General features: G+C 55.0%; 1 protein-coding gene across 13 annotated transcripts in view; it reads right to left on the bottom strand.

Moving 5' to 3' along the window:
• Positions 1 to 1,963: 1,963 nt before the first annotated feature.
• Positions 1,964 to 23,676, bottom strand: part of ANKS1A (ankyrin repeat and sterile alpha motif domain containing 1A) — a 203,354-nt gene continuing 181,641 nt past the window's right edge. For 3 of the 13 annotated variants that reach the window (XM_063604838.1, XM_063604844.1, XM_063604842.1), the window contains 10 exons: positions 14,722 to 14,820; positions 13,710 to 13,862; positions 13,450 to 13,557; positions 12,220 to 12,384; positions 10,555 to 10,680; positions 10,145 to 10,216; positions 9,868 to 9,954; positions 9,113 to 9,253; positions 7,424 to 7,594; positions 6,470 to 7,090 (listed from right to left, as the gene is read on the bottom strand). In XM_063604838.1, coding sequence (XP_063460908.1) covers positions 6,899 to 7,090; positions 7,424 to 7,594; positions 9,113 to 9,253; positions 9,868 to 9,954; positions 10,145 to 10,216; positions 10,555 to 10,680; positions 12,220 to 12,384; positions 13,450 to 13,557; positions 13,710 to 13,862; positions 14,722 to 14,820 — 1,314 coding nt within the window. In that variant the 3' untranslated portion in view covers positions 6,470 to 6,898. Of the gene's footprint in view, positions 6,409 to 6,469; positions 7,091 to 7,423; positions 7,595 to 9,112; positions 9,254 to 9,867; positions 9,955 to 10,144; positions 10,217 to 10,554; positions 10,681 to 12,219; positions 12,385 to 13,449; positions 13,558 to 13,709; positions 13,863 to 14,721; positions 14,821 to 23,676 lie in introns of those variants that run through there. The other 10 variants (XM_034961904.4, XM_055113488.2, XM_034961899.3 and 7 more) reach the window with 8 other exon arrangements.

Raw genomic sequence — 23,676 nt, 5'->3', positions numbered from 1 at the left:
AAATATGTGAGCCATCTGGAATTTATTTTGGCATAAGTTGGAACAGGAATCTCCCTGCACTCCCTCCTCCTTGGCTGCCCAATTGTCCCAGCTCCATTTACTGAGTAATAAATATTTTATGGTGTTAGGAAAATTCTATTTGGTAAATAGTTGTTTATAATAGTGTTCCTAACAGCCGAATCCTGAAAAAAGCGGTCTCAAAGTCGTAGAGGCTGCACGGAGGAAGGGATGGTTCAGACTTTAGCTTTCCTTGTTCTTAGTTGATGACAGTGGGTGCAGTGTGAGCCCCAGGCTGAACTGCATGACACACTAGATGGTCGGCCTGTCCCTATTTATGGGACTTGGATACCCTCTGGGTTCAGGAAGTCAGGGGTGGCCATGGCTGACTAGAGGGTGTTTTGAGCTGCCTTGGAAAGTGCTCCAGCTTGAAAGTTCCTCCTCCGTGGCCTGGTCATTGCTGAGGATTGATCTATCCCAATTTTCAATAGTAACAACCCAGCTGTCTAGGAGCCTGAGCATCTGTGAAGGGGAGGCTCATGAGGATGTGGAGGAGTATGACAGAAATGAGCCCCTGAAGGGGGAGAAAGGAATGAGTGGAAGAGGCCAGGGATTGTGCCTCACACAGAGGCAGAATGTGTAAGGTGGCCCCAGAAGGGATGATGATAGCAGCTATGTGTCCTGGTGCCCTGATGACACTAGTTATGACCTGACCTTTCTCTTCTGGCTGTCAGGTTTCTTCCGCTTAGGAAAGAGCGCCATAGCCAGGGAGCCAAGGGATGTGGGGATGAAGAACCCCTCTGGAACGTGAGGCCTCCCCCACTGGGCCTTTCCCAACTCAACGCAGTGTGGCCTACAAAGCCCTAGTTGGGAGTTACAACCTGGGATTTGGCTCTCTGCCATTTGCTGGCAGGCTGGCTAGGAGAGAATCATTTTCCAAGTCTGGACCTTGTTTTCTCTACCAATAAAAGAGGTTAAGTTTTAGACATAAACAACTATTGTTTATGTTCAATATGGGTACTGAACTAGATAAGTGAATTTTCTTTTTTAAGGCCCTTTTAAGAAACGGAAGCGTCCACAGAAACTCAGGAATAAAAGCGTTCAGTGCTAGGCAGCTGGGGTTGAAACAGGCCTAGGAACAGGGGCTCTGGCAGCTGGAGCCACTGGACCAGATGGGGCTCAAGGTCCCTCCCGCTTTATGAATAGAGGCCCTGGGCCCTGCTTTATGAATAGAGGTGACAACACCTGTCCGGAAAGGAGTGGGGCTAATGAGATGGTTGCCTGGAAAGCTAGCAGAGCTGGAACACAGGTGCTCCATCAGTGAAGGGGCCAAGGTGCTCCATCAGTGAAGGGGCCAAGGTGCTCCATCAGTGAAGGGGCCGCTATGACCGCTTGCTTGTGCTTTCCCAAATTCTCCCCTTTAAATACAGCTCAGCACCCTGCCCCTTCCTCTCCCTGCCACCAGCCCTCTGGGAACACTTTGGCCTCTGCATCCCTACCATAGCACGGCTTCGGGCTGGTAGCTAGTTGTTTATGTCTAAAACTTAACCTCTGCAATCCAAGCAAGTTCCTGAAAGGAGAGCACTTTCTTTCACAGCTCTAGATCCCCCAGGCTGCCTGGGAGGCAGATGTTCGGTTCATGTCTGTGGGTGGACAAGCCCAGACCAAGAGGCAGAAGAGATGCCACTGCAGCAGTAACTAGAATGTGGCCCTGGCTTGGTGTTCACAGAACGATGTTCCTAAGGAAGGGAAGGTGAATCCTGGGGCCCTTGCACCTCACAGCACAGCTGTAACTGTTTGTTAGAGAGTGCGAGACAGAAAGCCAAACAGCCAAGCTGTCGTCATCTCAGCCAAACGGTGTAGGATGCGAATCACTGATCCTGAGCCTGCGTCTCGCCTGTGCCCACGCCTCTGCCAGAAAACCATCAAGACGCTTTCCAATTCAAAGACTCAGAAGAATTAAGGCTGCGTTCATGTCGCTTCTCATTTATTAATTCAGTCTGTTCTAAGTTGTGTACAGTTATGAAAATAACAAAACCAAAGCTGGAAGCCCAGAAATATTTACACTCTCTTGGGTAGTGAGGTCAGTCTATGTTGTTGCACAGATTGGTTATGTTTGGTACCTCAAAATGTTTATAATTCAGACAAAATCAGACAGATTAACAATTTTATATACAGTAAAACAAAAGGGAAAGTCATTCAAGTATCAAAATACAGAGACAAAGATTAAATAACATTTTCATTACAGTTCAGTCCATTGCCACACCATGAGCAACAATACTTCTGAGCTGCTTTCTGCTGGCCTGGGCATCTCAAAGACAGACCCCATTCAGACTGGTTTTCTAATGTCTCTGACTGCAGCTCTGCCTGCTCCCTGCTCAAACCCAAGCATCTCGGGAACTCCCATTAGTGTCTGACGCTGGAGGGCCCAGGAGGGACGCAGAGAGCTGCACACGCAGAGCCTGTCGGGAAGGTCTTATGCGCTGAGCAGCTGGTGGGCAGGGGAGAAGAGGTGGACAAGAAGCCTGTGGCTGGGACAGGTACTGAGCCCATCTGAAGTCTCCCACCCGAATGGGCTCCTTCACAGTTCAGAAACGCAGCGACAGGGTCTGCCCCTGGTGTGACCTGCACTTGGAGAAGTGCAAAAGTAGGGGCCTTCCCACTTGAAGCCTGTCCTTAAAGTTACAATAACCTTTCTAGGAAAGGGAGACTACCTATCCCAGAGGAGAAGAAAAGAAAGAAAGGCCCAGTCATTTTCCTTTCTTGAATATTCAGAAATAAACCAATCTCTAAACAGAACCCAGAGCTAGAGCAGACTAGCCAAGGCTTCCAATATGAAAATACCCTGAATAAATAAAGATGATATAGCAGCTTCAAGCAGAAGAAACACCTATGGATGATCTAAGCACAAAAGACAGCTTGAGGAGTGCATCGTAGTGTCTGCGGTTTCTTTCGGACCTACCGCCCCCCCCCGACAGAGGCCCACTTGGATGTGGCCTGGCCCCTTAGGAGGAAGACGGGCACCAGCATGCGCCCAGTGGCAGCGCAGTCTACTCTGGATGCTTTAGGGTTCCTGGTCAACTCTTGGAAGAAAGCCGGGGCCAAGAACTGTACAGCGGTAGCTCATGGGAATCCTCACAGGCCCTGAAAGGGGCAGGAAATGAAGTAAAACTGCAAGGTGTCGAGATCTTCGTTTAGTACCAAGAAGTGGAGGAGGGCCTGCCTCTACCGCAGAGAGAGCTGAGTCCCAGGCCCCAACCTGCTGGGTGCTTAGCAGATAGAAACCCACAAGGCCTGGCCTCTAGCCAGCCAGAGACACAGCCCCACTTCTGATTTCTGGCCAACCACATGGGTTAAGAATGTGCCTAACAGTACTCCCTGCACATACATACCAACAAAGAATTCAAATTCACAGCCTTTGCTGGGAAAGAGGAGTGTTGCTGAAGCCTGGATTATTCATCCTGGGACCTGATTGACCTATGCCAGGAAAGCTCAGAGCCTGCTAAAGTGCCCACAGGAGGAACTGGGCACACAGCTGAGCCAACTTTGCCTCTCAAATCCACAGCAGTTTCCCCTGCATTTCTACTCTAGTCCAGAGGGAAGAATGCAACCCAAGTTACTTTTAAAAGCAAAGCGAGCAGCAGGAAAGCTTAAGAAGCAGAGGCGCACCGGGATGCCAGCCTGCCCCAAAGGCCACGCGGGGGAGCATCGATGCACTGTCACCTTATTTAGCCTTTTCCACACCGGGGGCCAGGGATGGGCCCAGCAGCTGAGAGTGTAACCGTCAAACCGATAATTCAGAGAATCAAAATGAGCCCCAATCACACAGGCTGATTAGACAAATCACAAATTGGCAAGTAGCAACCTTAGCTGACCCTACTCCAAGCATTAATGCCCCAAACAAAGCTGCTTTTCCTGTTCTCTGACATAACGCAGGCAGTACGGCGCCGGCCAGCCCAGGGCAGTGCTCCGATCACTGACAGGTAAGAGGCCAGGGAGAGGCCTGGCGCTCTGGTGCTGGCTAAGACTTCCCAGCACTAGAAACTGCACACTTATCTTCATTTGGCCACCGAACCTTCCCATCGGGAACCCCAGAAATGGACCGGAAACCTTTGAGTTGCTCAGGTGCCTCTAAGGCTGTGTTCTTACGAGAAGCCTGTGTCCAGCCCCTGAAAGGGACAGGAAGTTGGGCAGTTCATAAAGAGCAGCAGCTGATAGGGTTGGGTTTGAAAAGCAGACGCACCGTACTCAATTCTGCCTGAGCCTGCTCCGTTCCCTTCACCCACAGGCCACCGCCTTCTCTTCCAACCCACTGAGCTGCACCCAAGTTCCGTCCTGAGGACAGAGGCTATGCAGGCTGGCCTCTGAACCAACCTCAGCTCCCCTGTCCTCTGCCCCATGGCCATTTGTCTAAAGATTGGCAGTATGACCTAGAGGTTTGAGCCAAGTGTTAAAAGTTCATTTTATAAAAAGATTTTTTTTCTGTTAAAAACAATGTGTTCTGAACAAGTCACTTCTTGACCCTCTGGAATGCCAGTCCCATCTGCTAGCGGCCTGGAGTGCTTCTCCACAGCCAAGGCAGGGCTCGTTCTGCAGGACGTGGTGGTGGCAAGCCCAGGCCAAGTGGCCAAGAGGTCCTGCAGGCGGAGGTGAGGCCTGGGTCTTCGAAGCTGCAGGTGAGGCGATGGTGGTGGTGGCAGTGGGAGCCTACGCCCCCACGTCTATGTTTCCGCAGCACAGTGTGGTTCCTCAGTGGCTCAGCTTGGCAGAAGCAAACAATGGGGGGAGGAAAGGGTTAACCAATGGGGCCTGCGGACGGTGGAGGAAATGGAAAGGAAACACAGAGCAGGACAGACGATCCCTCACAGCCTCCCCTGGGCACCCTCCATGCCTGCTTTGAGCACCCACAGCCCGCAGCCCCCACTGCCTCTGGCTCAGTGACTCTGCTCAGGAAGGCACAAGGATGGGTGGGTACGCAGGACCCACCCAGTTTATCGACTTGGGTTTTGACTGCCCTGGCCGACTGGCTTTCCTAGTGGACTCTGCTATGTGTGCACAGCTGCCTATGGGCGCCGCTTCCTTCCTGTCTCCTGCCATCCAAACTGATTTGCCCACACTGGAGAATGGGGTGCCTCTTCAAAGACTCAGCTCCACCATCCCAGCTGCTGAGCTGCTGCGATGGGACGGCCTCTCCTTTCGGAGGAGTCAGGAGGCTGAGGGAGGCGGTCAGGGGCGCGCTGGACGGCGCTATCTGTGATCCCCCACCGTGGAGAATGTCAGAAAGCTCCCAGAGGACAATGGAGGCCACTTGGTCCAGGTCCCTGTCCTCCAGCAGCTCTGTTCTGTGAGGGAAGAAGGTGCGCCGTGTGTGCAGGGCACAGGCCGCCTCCTCGTTGGTTCTACGGAAGGCCTTCCTCCTCAGTGAGCTAGACTCCAGAGCCAGGCCCAAGGCTGCCAGGCCTTGAGACTCCATGGCGAAGATAGAGGGGCTGTCCACACACGTGCCACCCCCCTCCTTGGAGGGGAAGGCCCATCAGGACTGAGACACCTGCTGTGTGAGCCAGCCTGTGAGTGTTCAGATACCCAGAGCCCCAAGTGGGGCAGTCAGCATGGACCCAAGGGCCTGGCGCATATCTTGGGCCCTCACAGAAAGCAGTCTGTCCCTGGTCCAAACACATCACTGAGCTCAAGGTCTCACAAGGGCCTAGCCATGAGAGTGAGGCCAGCACCTCGGAGTAGCGGAGGACAGTGGGGTGGGGCTGCAGGCCGGCTGTGAGCAGAGTGCTGGGGACTCTGGCACTGGGTGGTCACAGTGGTTGGTTGGTTCAGGAGAGGTGAGAACAGTCAGCTAGCTCTTGGCAACGGTGCCCAGCTGTGGCTCAGTACAGCAGACAGGAGGAGGGAGCCACACAGAGCCCAGCCCAACCCTGGGGAGCTATCAGTGCCGTTGGGATCCTGCTGGAGACTGCCCTGCCCGTCGGGGTTCACAGTGCCTGCCCGTGGAGGCTTCCAGGGTGCAACAGAACCCCTGAGCCCTCTTGATGCCCACCTCAAAGGCAACTCACCCCCTCAAGCTGTCCTCAGCCCAAGGGGGAGAATTCACAGTGTTCGGTGGTGGTAGGTGCGAGAGCTGCAAGTGTACAGCGTCTACGCTGCCGCCCGCCCAAGAGGAGCAGGTCCCAGTGCAGGTGGGGCCTTGGCATCAGCAGCTGGAAGGAGAGAGTTGAGGACAGCAGAAAGATCGGATGGCAAAGGCACAGTGAGACTAGTGGAGACAGGGAGTGGGTTGTTTTAGAAGATAGTGGTCTCATACTTGGTGCTGAGGCTCCGCTTAGAGTCTGGTTTGGGGTCCACAACCCAGGAGACACTGGCATGGGATTGGGCATCTTGGTCCATATCAGGTGGTTCCAGCTGCCAAACAAGGAAGCAGTCAAGAGTCAGAGGGAGCTCTGTGCCAGGGCTGGAGGCAGCAGGCCCCTCCCACCCCCAGGCCAGGCTGTGGCCCCTGTGCTGGGAGGGGCAGCCCTTATTCTCCTCGGCCAAAGAGCAGGCCCCTGGGGGCAGGCGGAGGAGGAACACACTCCTGGAGCATCTTGGGGAGGGCCACCTCCAGGCACAACTTCTCTCCGGGATTTCTTGGGATTGCTCAGTTAAAGGACCCCTGTCCTAGCCAGGCCTCCTGCTCTAAGCCCCAAACCCGCTCACACTGGGCAGGAAGGGGATATGGGGCTTGGAAACGTCAAGCCTCGGGTCTCCCTAGTAGGCCCAGAGAGCTCACCCCAAGGCAAGACCACAGCAGTCACCCCAGACCTCTGGAGAGAGGACACACAACAGAAAAACAGAGAGGGCTGAAGCACACACAGAACAGGCAGAGGGCATCTCAGGAAGAGGGGAAAGAATGTCACACAGGCAGAGGGAGAGGCCGCCAGAGGCTAAGAGCGCTCACGGTCACTTCGGGGAGACTGACACACAAGACAGCAGGAGGCGTAAAGACCTTGACTCCAGGACTAACAGACGGCAGCGGTAGGTAGGAAGGACGGTGGGTGGTGCAGGTGTGACAGTAACAACAGCGACTATCGGGGGGCAGCGGCACCTGGGGTGCAGAGCAAAGCAGACACAGACACAGGGATGGCGCAGTTACTAGGGGCTGCCTGCAGGCCGCTCTCTGCAGCCCCTTGACGGCCTTGCCCTTGGGGGAGCCCAGCGAGGGAGGGAAACAGGAGCATGAGAGGCCCGCCCAGGCCAGAGGAGCTGCTGCCTTTCCAGGGGCGAGACCTGGCAGGGTTGGGGGACAATTAAGAGGGTCATTTCTCTGGAGGGCCAGCTTTCTGGAAGTGCCAGAAGACCCTCCTTGCGCTGGCCACCCTGAGCCCTTGAATCCCTGGGGCCAGGGAGAGGGGGATCTTGGCCAGTGGGGCCCACGTACTGCGGATTTCCTCACGCCGACCCGAGGCTTAGGCACCGGTTTGGAAGATTTTGTTTCAATCATCTCAGCTGCAGAGGCGCCCGTCGCCCTGGACTTCTGGGCCTGCAGGGCCAACTGATAGGCCACTTCGAAGGCCTGCCCCAGCGTCAGGATGATCTCGTAGGTCAGGTTCTGGGAGGAAGCAGATCACCACTTAAGCACCTGGTTCAGGAGCCGCTTCATACTGGATATGCCCTTCCTCGCAGGGACCATGTGTCCCCCTCTAAGTCTACCCGGGAGCGCTCCTACCTCCTTCCACTCTTCCCTCCTTTCCCTCCTTTACTCTTCCTAGGTCTCTGTTGTTCTTCCCGCTCTACACAGGATGTGGCCGGGAGCTGGGCTGCGGGGAGGGCAGGTGCACACTGCTGCAAGCCTACGGCAGGTCTTTTCCAAGGCAGGGTGCCGTGCCTGCGGCAGTACTTGGGTATTTCTTACCATTTAATGTAAGTGGTGCTAGTGCTTTTATTTTTAATGTGTTACCGACAAAGTCTGTGAGTGCTGTGCCCCAACTCCATTTCCCCATAAACCCTGTGGTTTTCCTTGTGTGATTTTACACAGCACAGTGATTGTTAGGAGCGTGTATGTGGCGTTACAGCAGAACTGAGTGTATGTGGGAAAAGTCAGCAACAGGTAAATGCCACTGACTGTGCTGTGTGGACCACCTCATCCATCTCACAGTGGCCCCTGAGGTGGGCCACATTATATCCCCTCCAGACAGATGAGGAAGCAGGCAGATGCAATGTTTCCAAGCTCACACAGCCAGCAAGCAGCAAAGCCTGGTTCCTCCTAACCTTCACTGGCCCAGAGCAAACAGAGGACTGGGGTGGATGAGGTCCCAGGAGTGTGGGGATGCCCAGAGCTGCCTGTATTCCAGGAGCCACAGAGATTCTGGAAGCAGCTGCTATCCCTGAGGGCGGCAGAGACCTGGACCCCTCTGACTTCCTCCCGGGGTGAGGAAGCAGCCTGGGGCCACTCTCATGCTTTGTTGCAGGTTAGAGGGAATCCCCGCCTGTGGGCTGTCATTTCTGGTCTGCTCCCTGTGGGCAGCTGTGTGAGAATGAACTCTCCTCGGCCCGGTGGCATCCAGAGCCGAGCCTCAGCAGGAATTTGAGGGAAGAAAATCTGCCAAAGAGGGCACCACTGCCCCTAAGAGGGAAGTAGAGGGCATTTCTGGGAGGCGGCCCAGCCAGAGGTTGGAGACCTAGGGCAGGGAGCTGGGGGAAACAAAGGCCTTGCCTGACCTAAGAAAACACTCGCCAAAAAGCTGGAAAGTCAGGGGCGGTGGCTCACGCCTATTATCCAGTTATGTGGGAGGCTGAGGTGGGTAACTTGCCTGAACCCAGGAGTGCAAGGCAAGCCTGGGCAACATAGTGAGACTCCATCTCTTAAAAAAAAAAAAAAAAAAAAAAAAAAGCTGGAACCTCCTGTCCCTAGTGCCCTGGGCCAGTCCCTGTTCCCTCTGCGCGTCAGTCTCATCACTGTGAAAGGGGACCGGCCTGAGTGCTGCTGGGCTCCATTCATGAACCAAACATTTGCCAGGCACTGGCCAGGGGCCAGGACAGCGCCGCATCTGTGCCCTGCAATGGGGCTGGACGCCTCAGGGCTGCTGCAACCCAAGCCTGCCCCACCCGGCCCCAGGACCCCACCCACCACATCCACGGTGCTGAACACATGGCAATAGTGGTGGCTGGTCTGCAGGTCCTTGGTGATGTAGGCAAAGGTACAGAGGTCCTCCGGGTCCTGGGCCGCACAGGAAATGTTCCGGATCTCGTGCTCTGCAATGACGTTCTGCTGGGGAAAGCCGTGTTCTGGAATACTCAGGCTCAGGCATGCCTCTGGCACCCCCTGCCCCAGCCTGTTACCATTGTCACTGTTCTCTGTCCCAGCCTAGAGCATCAAGCAAACCCCCCTTCATCTTCTCATTTTGTTTATTGGTGGGGGTGGGGGTCCCCGATTTTGATTTGGGGTCTCCACCCCTTACCACAACAACTAAGGCAGTAAAATGTTCACACCCAACCACAAGCTCTCCCCAGCCTCTCCCACCTTCCAGGGTGGGGGCAAAGTGGGAAGAGTGTCAGGAAGGTGGGATCCCACACGGTGGCACACAGAGAAAGTCCTTTGCTCACGGAGGGAATCACACCTGTGAGCAGGTGTGCGGCCAGCGGAGCCCAGGTGGCGAGGCTAACAGCAGTGATCACTAGGGCGGGGACGGGGCTGACAGCAGGCACCCAGGCCAGCAGATGAGAGACACGCCTCTTAGCAAAGTGGGAAGTAATAAGAGGACTGGGGACCCTCTAGGGAGACAAGGGATGAGAGAGGGCAGCCGGGTTGCTTGCCCTGGAGCCCTGTGGGTCTGACGGGGATGTGGGTCCCACTCCCACCAAGAGTCCCTGTAAGCAGCACACCTTGTTGGAGGCATCGATGAACTTGACACCTTTGTATGTGATGGACAGGATGATGGTGGGGATCTTCTTCATGTGCTCCGTAGATTTCTACAGGAAACAAGGGGTGGCCCTGTCAGTGCCCCTTCTCAGGGCTAAGCCTCCTGGGCTTCCACAGGTCCCAGCTTCCCTCCCATCCTTACATAGTGCAGCAGGGCCCAGGCAACTGCAGCTACTGTCCCCATTGCTGCCTTCTGCTGGCCAGTCCCACAGCGCCCTCCAGCCCGCACAGGCACCCTACCCGCATCTTGGCACAGGCGTCTTGCGTGGATTCTGTCCCTCGCAGATCTTTGATCAGCATGGAGCCCAGATACTGTGGGGGCGAGCAGTGGCCAGGCTTAGGAAATCCTGCGTTTCCATGCAGGGGTGACCCAACCAATTTGGGACTGTCCCACAATCAAGTAGTTACCCCTCTCAATAACAACACCCCCTCTCCTGCCCCAGCTGGAGAGACCCTCCATTCACCTCCCTAGCTAAAGGATCCAGAGGCCTCCACCCCTTCGCCTTAGCTGTCAAGAGTGGCTGAGAGTGGAGAACAGCTCAAAAGCCCCGGGCCTGGCTTTGTGGAGTCCCTGCTGGGACTTGGCCGCAGGTGCCTGGCCGAGAAGGAGCAGGGAGCCCGGCCCTGCTGGGAGGGTGGGAGCAACTCACATTGGCTTCATAACCACAGGACTCGAAGATGAGTTTCTCTGGCTGGTGTTGCCAACTCTGCACTGGGGCGTAGGGGGCTGCCAGGCTCGGGGGCCGCAGGGTCAGCTTGGCCTCGCGGTGCTCCTCCTGCGAAACACACGCAATTGGACATCTGCTCCTTGCTCCAGAGGAGCACACGGGCTTGCTGCCTGGCTCCAGCACACCCAAGGGTGAAGATGCCAGTGACCTTAGCAAGTTCAAGGGTCAAGTGGAGATGGCAGGGGGCAGACCAGCAATTCAAACACACTGCGGGAGAGGGGAGGTGCTAGCCACAGCAGAGGCACAGCAGGGACCCAAACCGCCTGAGAGCAGGGTTTGGGAAGGACAGTCTCTGTGGTGTCCGAGATGAGTCTCAAAGGAGATGGGAAATGACCAGAGAGGAGATGGCAGAGTCTGTGTGGGGGGCACAGGCTGCCAGGCTGTTCTGCACAAAGACCAAAGGAGAGAACAGCGGCCACGAGACCCTGGGACGCCTTGGGACCCAGCCCAGGGCCTGGGAGGGATCTTCACAGCGGGGAAGCCAGTGAAGCACCCGCCCGTGCCTAGGAATGCATTTCAAATGGATCCTTCTGGCAGCAGCTAGTGGGTGGGGGAGGCCACTGCGGTCCAGGTGAGAGATCATGGGTCCCTGCCCAGGGCACTGGTGGAAGGAATGGAGAGGAAGGAAAAGATTCAGGAAACACGGAGGCCCTCCCTTCCCAGCAGTGCGCAGAGCCTCTCAACAGCAACCGGAATTGCTGGACAATGTGTTTAAAAATCCTTTAAAACTCATGGCTGTGCTTGTAGAAAGGGAAAGGAAGTCCCCAGAGCCAGAAGTGAGAAGTGAGAGTCAGAGAAACAAGCAGGGGTGAAGCTGAAGTTCACCCGGAGGGGCCTGAGGGACACCTGCCAATCCTGTGTCTGACAGGCCAAGAAGAGGACAAAGGACAAAGGACAAAGCCAAGGTCCGTACAAGGAGGGAGGCAGGACAGGCAGGTCCTGAGTAAATCCAGGACCCCTGGAAATGATGCCCTGAGAGGGTGAGCCAGGAGTGTGAGACGGGCCCACCTCCGCCAGGGCTGGAGCGGGCACCGGGAGTGGAGGAGGCGTCTCCAGCGGTGCCCCCCACGGGGCTGCAGGCAGAGAACAGGAAGAACAGAATCTGGTCTGGCTGTGGTTTTGCTGAGCAGGAGGAAGAGAATGCTGCCGAGGTGAAGCTGCAGGGAAAGCAGTTCTGGGGAACAACGTGGGTAAGCAGAGAAGGAAGGGGCCAAGAAGGAGCTCAGAGGCCAGGAGAGCACAGAGGGCTCTGGGGCCAGCAGGGGAGGCAGCGCAGGACGCAAGAGGCCACAGAGAAAGAGCGGACAGGGGATCTGAACCCCTGAGGGAGGGAAGTACAGGACACAGGAGTGGCCCCAGCAGCCGACAGCTAAAGTGAGTTGTGCGGCCCGAGCTCAGCACCATGGGTGCTGGGTGGGCCTTACGCAAGGCGGCTGGGTGTGGGCGAGCAGAGCAGGCTGGTGCCTCCTGACTCTGGTGCCAGCCCAACTGTGCTCAGGTATGGGGCAGCAGGTGGTTCTGGGAGGCCCTGTCCCACCCAGAGGAATGAGGTAGAGCCTGGCTGCACCTCCACTACCCCTGCCCCACCTGGATCCTGAAGCGCTCCGCTCGGGAGGGTGCCGCGGGGTCATGGAGACTGTCATGGCGCCTCCTGCCTGTGTCCCCTGGAGGCAGCAGCAGATCTGCCGACCGCCCAGTGCAGGAATCATTCTGACTCAGCGGGGATGACGTCTGGGAGAGCAAATCTTGGCACTGTGGAGGGAGAAATCCAGGTGGAACTTGCAACCCTCGGCCCAGTGCCCGACTACAGGTATCAGCCAGCCCCACTGGTTAGGATGGCACAGGCAGCGGCACCGGGAGAAGCAGCAGGGAGCGAAGGGGCCAACACCACAGGGGTGTCAGACAGGTGGCACCACGCAGCCACCGTCCACTAGTGTCCCCCGAGAGGGCGGGGAAGCCACTTTTGCATTTATAAAAGATTAAATCTTCTGTCCTGATCCATTGCAGGCCTCTGCACATGACCAAACAAAGCACCCCCTTGAGAAAAAATGGAGCCCTGTCAGTCAGGGCCCTAAAGCCACCGTCCCCGACAGAATACAAACCTGGCTTCTCAGTGTCTATATCTGAATGTCAGTTGTGTGTTTGGTTCCCAGAGCAAGGCTGGGCCTCCACTTTCTCATCTGTAAAAGGAGGATGAACAGGACCCACTTCACGAAGCCCCTGAGGGTTCAATGGGGTGAGACCTGCGGGGCAGGCCCAGTGCACCAGAGGGCTCGGGGAGCGGCTGCTCTAGTTACCGCCATTCCTGCATGTTCTGGCCTGGGGCTGGGGGAGAGCTCTTCCTCAGCTGCAGGCTCTGAGTCTAACCCGTTTCTGTTGTCAGGAATTACCGGCAGGAGCAACAGATCATGGGTGAGGTTTTTAAAATGCAAGCTGTCTTAGCCAACCCAGCCTGGGAATTCGAACTCAGATTTGGGGGGTGCCCAGGTGGCTGTGAGTCCTGGCCTTTTGGATTTGTCTCAGGTGTTACCTGACTCGGCCCCTCCCTGTCCCCAGGCACAGAGCTGAGTTCAACACCCAGGCACGGCCTGGTGTTTTCCTACTATCCCCCAAGTTTTATGTGTTTGATCGGCCATCCCCAAGTAGAAACAGGTGGCGGGGAACTTCTCTAAACCTCCTCTCCTGTACTCCTCTCTTCTTGTTGGAGCTGCTTTCTCCTACACTACAGTGGTCTCTGAAGAATCCTAAAGAATTCTATGTAATTCCTGCAAATACAGGGAACAAACATACATTCCTTTCTGTCCCTCCCCGACTCACCCTCAGCTGGGAGAATCTGGGGGGCTTCTGGGGCGGCTCCTCGTACGGTCTGTCTGCGAGGGAGGCGATGATGCGCTTGCGATGGCCGAGCAGCTGGACCTTCAGGACCTGGGTGATGAGGAGGAGGGAGGTGACAGGTCAGGTGGCCAACTCACTCACAGTCCGCTCCAGCCCCCAGCACCTTCCGCTGGGCCAGGCTGCCCCTAAGGGAAGCTCAGATTTCTGGAGAGTCCAGGCCGGGCCATGCAGGGGCTACTCACATTGACGAGCTCTAGCTCCCAGAGGTTCTTCACGGTGTCAATGGAGCTGTAGCCACTTGACAAGAAGGAATGGACGTAGTCCTGCAGCCCCAGGGAGTCCAGCCAGGAGGGCACGCTAGGGGGGCTGTTCCCGTCATAACCCAGAGCCTTCACCTACAGGGCAAGGGGGGAGGTGAAACTGACATCTCAGCACTCCCAGGAGAGGGACCCGAGGACCATGGACCCAGCCAGCTCACACAGACTGTGGCCAGCGGGCCCTCTGTGTTTGGGGTCCTCAGCACCTTCCAGCCCCTCACTTCGCACAGCCTTTCCTATCACTTGCTGGTCTCGGCTTCCCCATGGGGAAGGCAGGAGCCGCTGGAGCACCAACAGGGCTGGAAGATGGCCCTAGCAGACAAGCCTAGGTAGGGAGGGGGGGTCTGCAGAATGCCTCCGCCCTGAGCTCCGCTGAGGTCACGGGCCTGGAGGGATAAGAGAATAGTGTGTGCCCTCAGAGCGGGCGCTTCCCAAGCTCTGGACAGGTAGAAGGGACGGGGCCACTGGATTCAGCACAAGTGCAGGGGAGAGGCTCAGGCCCACCAGCTCCTGGCTCCCCAGGGAAGACGGTACTTCCCTCAAGCCCACTTGGGGAGGGGCCTGGTGCCAGGGCTCAGTGCAGGCTGGCCTGGGCTCCAGTGAGCCAGAGAGACCATGAAGGGGGCTCTGGGTGAAAGGCCAAGCCAGCGGGTACCAGGCTCCTGGGCCAGGCAGACCCCCAGAACCTCCTCATGACCCCAGAGGAGCCTGCTCCCTGCCCTAGGGCTCTGCTGGCTCTCCAAGGGCCTTAGGGCATAGTGAGGAAGCAAACAGGGTTGTGTGTGGCCCTTCCGGAGCTCCTAGGGTGAGGGGTAGAGGTCCCGCTATGATGTGCGTGTGCTGGAGCCCTGCTCCTCCCCTGTTCTTGGTGCAGGTGGTGCTAGGGAGGTGGCCCTGGCTCCGCACGGGCTGAGGCTACAGGGCCGGCGATGGTCACCTTGGGTAGGGAGCGTGCCGCCTGGAGCAGCTTCCGCCGGTGCTGTGGGTCGCTGATGCCGATGTCCCGCAGGTCCTGCTCTTCCATCACATTAGACCCCTGAGAGCAGAAAGGTGGATGTCAGGGCCCCTCCTGGATGGACGGCTGGTGGCCCTGAGGGGGTCAGGTGGGCCTTTCAGGGCCCTGCACCAAATTCTCCTTCACTGCAGGCACCAAGAGGGCATGGGGACAAGTCTGCCCAGACTGCCCATGTCCATCCGGGCGGCTCCCAGGGGAGCTGGGCAGAGCTGGGGCTCCAGAATATGCACAGGGTGCTGAGGCCGGCCAGGGCACACAAGGGTGGGGGTGCCGCCTGCCCAGGCCCAGCCACAAGTCCCGGCCCCCTAAGTGTGTGTGCATTTTTCTGGGGAGCAGGTTCCATGCATCCAAGATAAAGAACTAGTGGACTCATCCTAAGGTTCCTCTTAGACAGGATTTTATAATTCTAAGGTTGTAACAACCACCTCAGGCGGGTGGCTGGTGACAGACTTGGGTACCCGAGGACCCAGCCTCACCCCAAGGAGAGAAGCCTCCAAGGGGGAGACTGTCAGAAAAGGGCGTCCTTGTCCCAGGGAGAAGGGTGGGTCAGAGCTGAGCCCAGTCCGTGCTGTTTTCTGAGACCTCCACTGGCCTCAACGGAGCAGCTGAGGGTGGAGAGGCACACGGAGCGCCCACCTGCAGCGCTAAGCACGATGCAAGGATGTGGGGACGGAGGCTGGTGCTCCTGCTCCTTTCTTACTATATGACAGGGCCGAGAGCTTTCACCTGGCGCATCCCACTTCATGCTCACAACCTGCATGTTAGGGTCTCTGTTAATCCCGTTAATCTAACAGATGAGGAAACTGAGGCACGCAGAGGTCAGAAATTTCTTGACATCACACATCTAGTGGTGGAGCTAAGAGGGGACCCTGGGCAGCCTGACTCTCTCCTTCATGCTCCTGGCCCCTGCGAGGACGTCTCTAATTACAGAAGTCACAAGATAGTGTGAGCAGATTTAATTTTAAAATACACAGTGTGGCCTATGATGCAAAATTCACAGGTCCTGCCCATCCCTCAGCCATGGAGGCCCTCGCAGTTGCAGCTGCTGCCACTTCCTGGACGTCCCCAGAGCCCAGCTGGGCACAGACAGGCCTGTGCCTGCACACTGCATTTTCACACAAATGCCATTCTCGCACACGCTCGGTGCCTTGTTCTTATCACGGAATATACACAGGAGATTGTTCCGCAGCAGCGCATGTGGGCCCACCTCCTTTGGACAAGCTGCAGCAGCATCTAGGTTAGGAATATGCTATAATTTATTCAGCCAGTTCCCTGTTGAAGGACATTTGCTTCAACTTCAGCTACTGCACACAGTGCTGCATGAACACCCTCCCCGTGAGTGTCATGTCCAGGCCTGTTATGAGGAAGGGTTTCTGCTTACTTGAAGGGTGCGTGCCTTAACACTGACAGCTCTTTCTGCTCTTCTTAGTGACGCCAGTGCTAGGTCCCCCACACCATCAGCAACACAGCAGGGAAAGAGTCTCCCTGCAGTTTCAATTTGCACATTTCTTATCGGAGTAGGATCATCTCATCCAGAGGTGAGGATGAGCATCTTTCCACGTTTTATCTATCTAGCATTTCCAAAGCACTCCCTCCCTACTCCACGCTGGACCTGCCCAAGCCATTTAGTAATAGGGACTATTGTGGCCAGGCACGGTGGCTCACCCCTGTAATCCCAGCACTTTGGGAGGCCGAGGCAGGTGGATCACCTGAGGTCAGGAGTTCGAGATCAGCCTGGCCAGCATTGTGAAACCTGTCTCTACTAAAAATACAAAAAATTAGCCGGGCGTGGCGGCAGGCGCCTGTAATCCCAGCTACTCGGGAGGCTGAGGCAGGAGAATCATTTGAACCTGGGAGGCAGAGGTTACAGTGAGCCGAGATCACGCCACTGCACTCTAGCCTGGGCGACAGGGTAAGATTCCACCTCAAAAACAAAACAAAACCAAACAAAACAAAATTGGGACTGTTGTTATTCCCACCCTACAACTGAGGAAGCTGAGGCCCATAAAGCCCTGGTGACTTGCCAAGGTCACATGGTAAGTGCATTTGGAGCCAGATTCAGCCCCAATGCTGCTGTCCACATGGCCCCGGTGCCGCACACTTGGGGACACCCAGAGCTCCTTGAGTTAACTGGCTTATAGCCTCAGAGTTTTTCTTTTTTTGAGACAGAGTCTCGCTCTGTCGCTCAGGCTGGAGTGCAGTGGCATGATCTCAGCTCACTGCAAGCTCTGCCTCCTGGGTTGACGCCATTCTCCTGCCTCAGCCTCCCAAGTAGCTGGGATGCCACCACGCCCGGCTAATTTTTTGTATTTTTAGTAAAGACTGGGTTTCACCGTGTTAGCCAGGATGGTCTCGATCTCCTGACCTCGTGATCCGCCCACCTCGGCCTCCCAAAGTGCTGGGATTACAGGTGTGAGCCACTGCGCCCGGACAGCCTCAGAGTTTTTCTATGAAGTTGTCGGTCTTTTCTGCGTAGCTATGTAGGAGTTCTTTACATAATAAGAAAATTGGCCAGGTGCAATGGCTCACGCTTGTAATCCCAACACTTTTGGAGGCCAAGGTGAGGTGGGAGGATCACTTGAGCCCAGGAGTTTGAGGCCAGCTTGGGCAACGCAGTGAGACTCTGTTTTTACAAAAATAAAAAAATTAGCCAGGAATGGTGGTGCGCAGCTGTGGTCTCAGCTACTTGGGAAGCTGGGTGGAAGGGACACTTGAGCCTGGGAGATTAAGGCTACAGAGAGCCATGATTGCACCACTGCACTCCAGCCTGTTTCCAAACAAAAACAACAATATATGTGTGTGCACAAGTGTGTGTGTATGTGTGTGTACGTACAACAAAAAATAAAGCAAATTAACCTTTTGGCCAGGTGTGGTGGCTCGGCCTGTAATCCCAGCACTTTGGGAGATCGAAGTGGGCAGATCATGAGGTCAGGAGTTCGAGACCAGCCTGACCAACACGGTGAAACCCCGTCTCTACTAAATATACAAAAATTATCCAGGTGTGGTGGCAGACGCCTGTAATCCCAGCTACTCGGGAGGCTGAGGCAGGAGAATCGCTTGAACCCAGGAGGCGGAGGTTACAGTGAGCTGAGATCGCGCCACTGCACTCCAGCCTGGGTGACAGAACGAGACTCCATCTCAAAAAAAAAAAAAAAAAAAAGAAAATTAACCTTTTATCTATGAAATGAGTTAGATATTTGTTTTCCAGTTTGCTATTTATCTTTTGGCTTTTATGCTGGCTTTGCTCATGTAGAAATCTATTTTTTGTAACTAAGTGTACCCAACTTTTCTTGTAGAGCTTCTCAGTTATGTCAGGCTTAAAAAGATCTTGCCTTTCCAAGATTGTGTTTTATATTCTTCTATATTTTTTCCTGTAATTTGTTTCCTTTTTTATAGCTAAATCTTTAATCCATCTGGAAATTATTTTGCTGTAAGGTGTAAGAGTCAAGATCCAACCTTATTTTTGCCCTGGCAGCAAGCTGTCCATTTCTTGATGAGCTATCTTTTCCCCCCAATCTGGAATGGCCTCTATGGTGTCTGAAATTCCTGTGTATTTCTGGGCCTCTTTCTGGACTTTTACTCTGTTGTGGTGGGCATTACTTTACACTTGGAAAAGCTAAGTGACTTGGGCCAGCTCATGCAGACCATGACTTGCTTGGCCCCCGCCCCGTGTGGTGACTGCTGGCCACGGGAGTCTCCCCAGAGCCTGTGCATGGTGACATAAACGTTGTCCCACAGAGGACACTGCCAGACTTAAGCTTCAGAGATCCCAGGTGAAGAGAGCCCCAAAGCCAGGCTGGAAGCCCACTACTCTGCTCCACCTGCAGAACACACCCCTTGCTGGGCACAAGCGAGGCCTGGGCACCACTCCAGGTCTGAGGCCAGCCAAGTCACCCCCAAATCTGAGAGTCACCACAGAGCTCCTACAGTGGCTCGGGGACCAAATCTAACGTCTGCTGTTGCAGAAAGGCAGAGAGAGGCAGCCGCCTTCCCAGACTTTTTTTTTAAAAGTGGAGTGCAGTGGTGTGATGATGGCTCACTGCAACCTTGACCTCCTGGGCTCAAGTGATCCTCCTGCCTCAGCCTCCTAAGTAGCTGGTACCATAGGCATGTACCACCATGCCTGGCTATTTTTTTTTTTTTTGTAGAGATGGGGTCTCACTATGTTGCCCAAGCTGGTCTTGAACCCCTAAGCTCAAGTAATCTTCCTGCTTCGACCTCCCAAAAGTGCTGGGATTACAGGTGTGCACCACTGCGCCTGGCCCCGGCCCAGACTTTCTACCTGATTATGAGGATACCAAAGCGAACGGCTGAGCTGAGCCTGCCTCAAACCTCCAAGAGGACGTGGACGTCCAAGAGTGACTGCGGCACCGCAGTGATGTTCTAAACTCCCACTCAACCCCAGCATTGACTCAGAAACCTTCGCCAGCTTTCAGGGCACCTGAAGGCTGACAGCGAGGAAAGCCAGATCCGCCGGAGACAGGCCCTTTGCTAACCAGACCTTGGCCAGCAGAAGGGCGGGCTGTGTGCAGCTTTGAGGAACAAGAGATGAATGGAAACACACAAAAATAAAGGAAATGACAGAAAAGAAAGGCAAACCATTGCCAGAGCACATTCCGGGCGCAGCGCGGGGTCCTCCCGATTCCTGAAGTAGCCATATCTCCGCACCGGGGGATGAGCTTGTGTGGTGACTACTCAGTGCCACATATCCTCAAAGGGCAAGAAACGTTTCTGGAAGTTACCACACCCTCTTTACTCAGGGAGAAGGGACCACTGGCTTTTAGAAACCTCTTCACGAGGAGGGTCATGGGGGAAAAGAGATTTTCTACTTTATCTGCTACCATGCTAACATTTACTGAGTACTTACTACATGGCAGGACAGTTCTATAATTAGGAAGTGAATAAAGGACAACAGTTCAGTGTCCTAGGGATTTTAGTTAACAGGGATTGTCTCAGCTTTGATAAAAGCTTCACAACTCCAAGTGACATCTGAAACACACAACTAGTCTTCCGGCCTGGCCTGGTTTGGGTCCAGTCCCTGAGGAAGAGGGGACAGGAGGGCTCCCAGCAACCAAGGCGGGACAGAGCACTGATCTTCACCTGGGATCTGGGCCTCCCCCTGTCCTGACTCGCTCAGACTTCACATCGCTGGCAGGTGTCCGACTGCTCCCCGCTTTGCAGAGGAAAAAGTGCTCCCATGGAAGAGGCAGAGCCAGGATGGCCCCTGGCGGCCTGGCTCCTCAGCCTGTGATCATGGCCATGGCCTGCTTTGGAGAACTCAAGGGAAGGGGACAGCAAGAAGTGCTCCCCTGGGTCACTGAGCTCTGGGCATAACAAGAGTTCCCTGGGCACCCTCTGCCGGGCTTTGTGGGAGGTGACGTGTGACGTGTGGCCTGTCCTGGGCTCACAGTGAAGATGCGGGCCAGTGATACTGAGTCCTGACCACAGTCCAGCACTGTGCTAGGGGCTTCACACCCATGACCTGCAAAAATCCTCCCAATAAACCTTTCAGATAGGAGCTGCTCACATTACACAGAAAGAAACTAAGGCTTGGAGAGCAGACTGGACTTATCCAAGGCCATGGTACTAGAGCATGGCAAAGGGACTGCTCAGGCCCCATCTGACCAACCCCAGTCGTCTTCCTCGGCTCTTCCTGCTGGGGCAGGCAGGGTGTACTGAAGACAAAAGCAAAGTGTGGGGGTGCGGGCAGACGCCTGCCAGACAGCAGGAGCAGGACACCCATCCTGGGCTGGGGCACAGCCCCTGCTGAGCTGAGAGCCAATGCTGCCTCCCTCCGTAGAATCCCATCTCTCAGCATCGTGCATAAATGCTCCTCCCAGGACCCCCTCCCTCCTGGCCACCTCTTCTCCACCTCTCGGGGAAGGGACACTGTTCCTTTAACTGTACGGAATCCAATTCTTAGAGGTGAGTGGGTTCGGAAATGCCAGGGCCTCCAATAAGGGAGAAACAGGGTCAGGATGTGGGCCCAGGCCTCTGGATACACAGCACGGGCACTGTGCCAAGGGCCAGCCTGACTCTGGAAGAAGCCAGCCTGGCCTATTGGAGTTCAGTAAGGGGCTGGGTTTGTAGAGTCGCCCATGATCGTGGCTGGGTGCCCTTCCTTGGTAAGGTACACGTGATGCGTCTACCATGGTGGCTGTAATCAGTGTCACTTTCCATCAACCTAAGCCATTTGAATGCTTTCTCCTTCCTGCGAGTATCTGTCACTGGGCTCCACCTGAAGATGCAGAAGGTAGCTGAAAGCATGGAGGCCCAGGCGAACGGAAGGAGCATGGCAAGGGTCGGCCCGGGTCGGCCCCGGGCGTCCTGGGAGAGCAGGAGGCAGGAGAAGCGGCAGGGGCTACTGCAGGACCCACACTGCTTTCTTCCTGGCTTTCTCCAGTCCACTGGGGCTCTAACATCTTCAGAGCCTTCCTGCCCATGTGATTTTAGAAGGAAAATATCCTTTTGCATCTTGAAAGGCAACTCACATGTTAATATTTTGCTTAACTGCAGGTGAGGTCTTCATTCAACAAAGTGGCAAAGGCCCAGGAAGGGGACTGTTTGGGAGTGGTGACACACTGGTGTAGACCCTTTCAGCCAAAGGGGAAATAGGAGCTGTCCTAAGTTACCACTGAGGGTTGCAGGGCAGCCCCAGATGGGGAGGGGCCGGCCTGGGCCTTGGACTCCCTCTCCCTCCACACTGGTTGCTGGCTGGGCTGCTTCCTGCAGCCCTGTCTACAGGATGGGGCAAATGGCAGGACCGCAGGAAGGCTCCACGAGGCCGGGGTAGGTAGGAGTTTGCTTTGACTTTAACGGATCTTCTGGAAACAGGACCCTGACACATCCAAACCGCAGAGAAGTTCTGACTGGGAGCGTGTGGCCAGCTCAGGGGGTGTGGCTCTGCCAGACAGCATCTGGTACCTCAGCGGTATGAACCAAAAATAAAACCATCAGCCCCCCAGGAAACTGAATGGACCCCTCCTCTAGGCCAAGGGGATCCCACAGAAACCTGAAAAACTGGTTCAGGCCATGATGGGTAGGGGCATTGGACCTGCCTCATTACACCCTCCTCCCTGTGGAATTCAGGCACAACAGTCCCACATTATCATTAAAGCAGAGATCCTAAGACTGACCGAGCGGACTCTGTAGCAACAAGACACTGAGTGCCAACCTGACTCCAGTATGGCATCGCATGACAGACAGCAGCCCCGAAACAAAGTATTTTACCCCCAAATATATTTCTTTAGCATATTTTGAAATGGCCCTGCAAAGCTGCCTCTTGTGGGGGAAATTTACATTCTGTAGAGGATTCCCTTCCCTTTGATTTCATACATTTTAGGGAGACACAAGACATCAAGCGATATATGTGAGGTATGCACTGGTTCAGTCTGGAAAGGAGGGACAACTCAAAGCTGAAGTTTGGGGGTGGTGGCCTTACAGGTCACAAGTGGATTCAAAGATTTTCTGATTGGCAACTAGTTGAAAGAGTTTATCTAAAGGCCTGGAGTCAATAGAAAGGGGTGTCTGGCAAATCAACTTAAGTAAGGTTGATGACAACAAGAAACTAGGGGAATGGGCAGGCCTCTGTAAAATAGACAGAGAGGGGAAACCCTGGAAAGTGGTTGGTTGCAGTTGTGTAGTAGTTAAGGACTATGGCAAGGAGTCTCAGGCCAAGGATGTCATCGAAGAGTCCTTCAAATGCAAGAAATGAAGAAATCTTTGGCGCGCGCGCACACACACACACACACACACACACACGCACACACACACACAGAAAAAAGAAAGGGGTGTCTGGGTTAAGATAAAGGCTTGTGGGCTGTGCACGGTGGCTCACGCCTGTAATCCCAGCACTTTGGGAGGCCGAGGCAGGCAGATCACGAGGTCAGGAGATTGAGACCATCCAGGCTAACACGGTGAAAAACCATCTCTAGTAAAAATACAAAAAATTAGCGTGGTGGCGGACACCTGTAGTCCCAGCTACTCGGGCGGCTGAGGCAGAAGAATGGCATGAACCTGGGAGGCAGAGCTTGCAGTGAGCCGAGGTTGTACCACTGTACTCCAGCCTGGGCAACAGAGTGAGACTCTGTCTCAAAAAAAAAAAAAAAAAAAAAAAGATAAAGGCTTGTGGGGACCAAGGTTCCTATTATGTAGATTAGGTCTCCTAGGTGATTCACCCTTAGAGGCAATAGATGGCAAATGTTTTCTATTCAGACCTTTGAGAGGTGCTAGACTCTCAGCTAGTCTCTTCAGGATCGGAAAAAGACCTGGAAAGGGAAGGGGTGAGATGGGCAAGGAGACTTTCTAGGAAGATGGGGGTTAAGCTGGGAAAGAGTTGGTGGAAGACCCAGCAGAGAGGCACCAGACTGCAAGAGCTGAAAATGACGACACTGCCACCAATACCAGTCATAGTCTAAACACAGGTGACAACTATTGATGCCCCTGTAGGGCCAGGTGCAATGGTTCAATGCCTATAATCCCAACCCTTTGGGAGGCCGAGGTGGGAGGACTGCCTCCTGGGCCCAGGAGTTTGAGACCAGCCTGAGCAACATTGTGAGACACCCAGTCTCTTTTTTTTTTTTTTTTTTTTGACAGAGTCTTGCTCTGTCACCCAGGCTGGAGTGCAATGGCACAATCTTGGCTCACCGCAACTTCCACCTCCCAGGTTCAAGCGATTCTCCTGCCTCAGCCTCCCAAGTAGCTGGGATTACAGGCATGCGCCACCAAACCCGGCTAATTTTCTATTTTTAGCAGAGACGGGGTTTCGCCATTGTTGGTCAGGCTGGTCTTGAACTCCTGACCTCAAGTGATCCACCCGCCTCGGCCTCCCAAAGTGCTGGGATTACAGGCATAAGCCACCACACCCGGACTGACACC

Source organism: Pan paniscus, chromosome 5 (assembly GCF_029289425.2).
Source record: "Pan paniscus chromosome 5, NHGRI_mPanPan1-v2.0_pri, whole genome shotgun sequence".
NCBI lineage: Eukaryota > Metazoa > Chordata > Mammalia > Primates > Hominidae > Pan > Pan paniscus.
The sequence above is the reverse complement of the archived record's forward strand: the minus strand, read 5'-3'. Positions and strand labels throughout refer to the sequence as shown.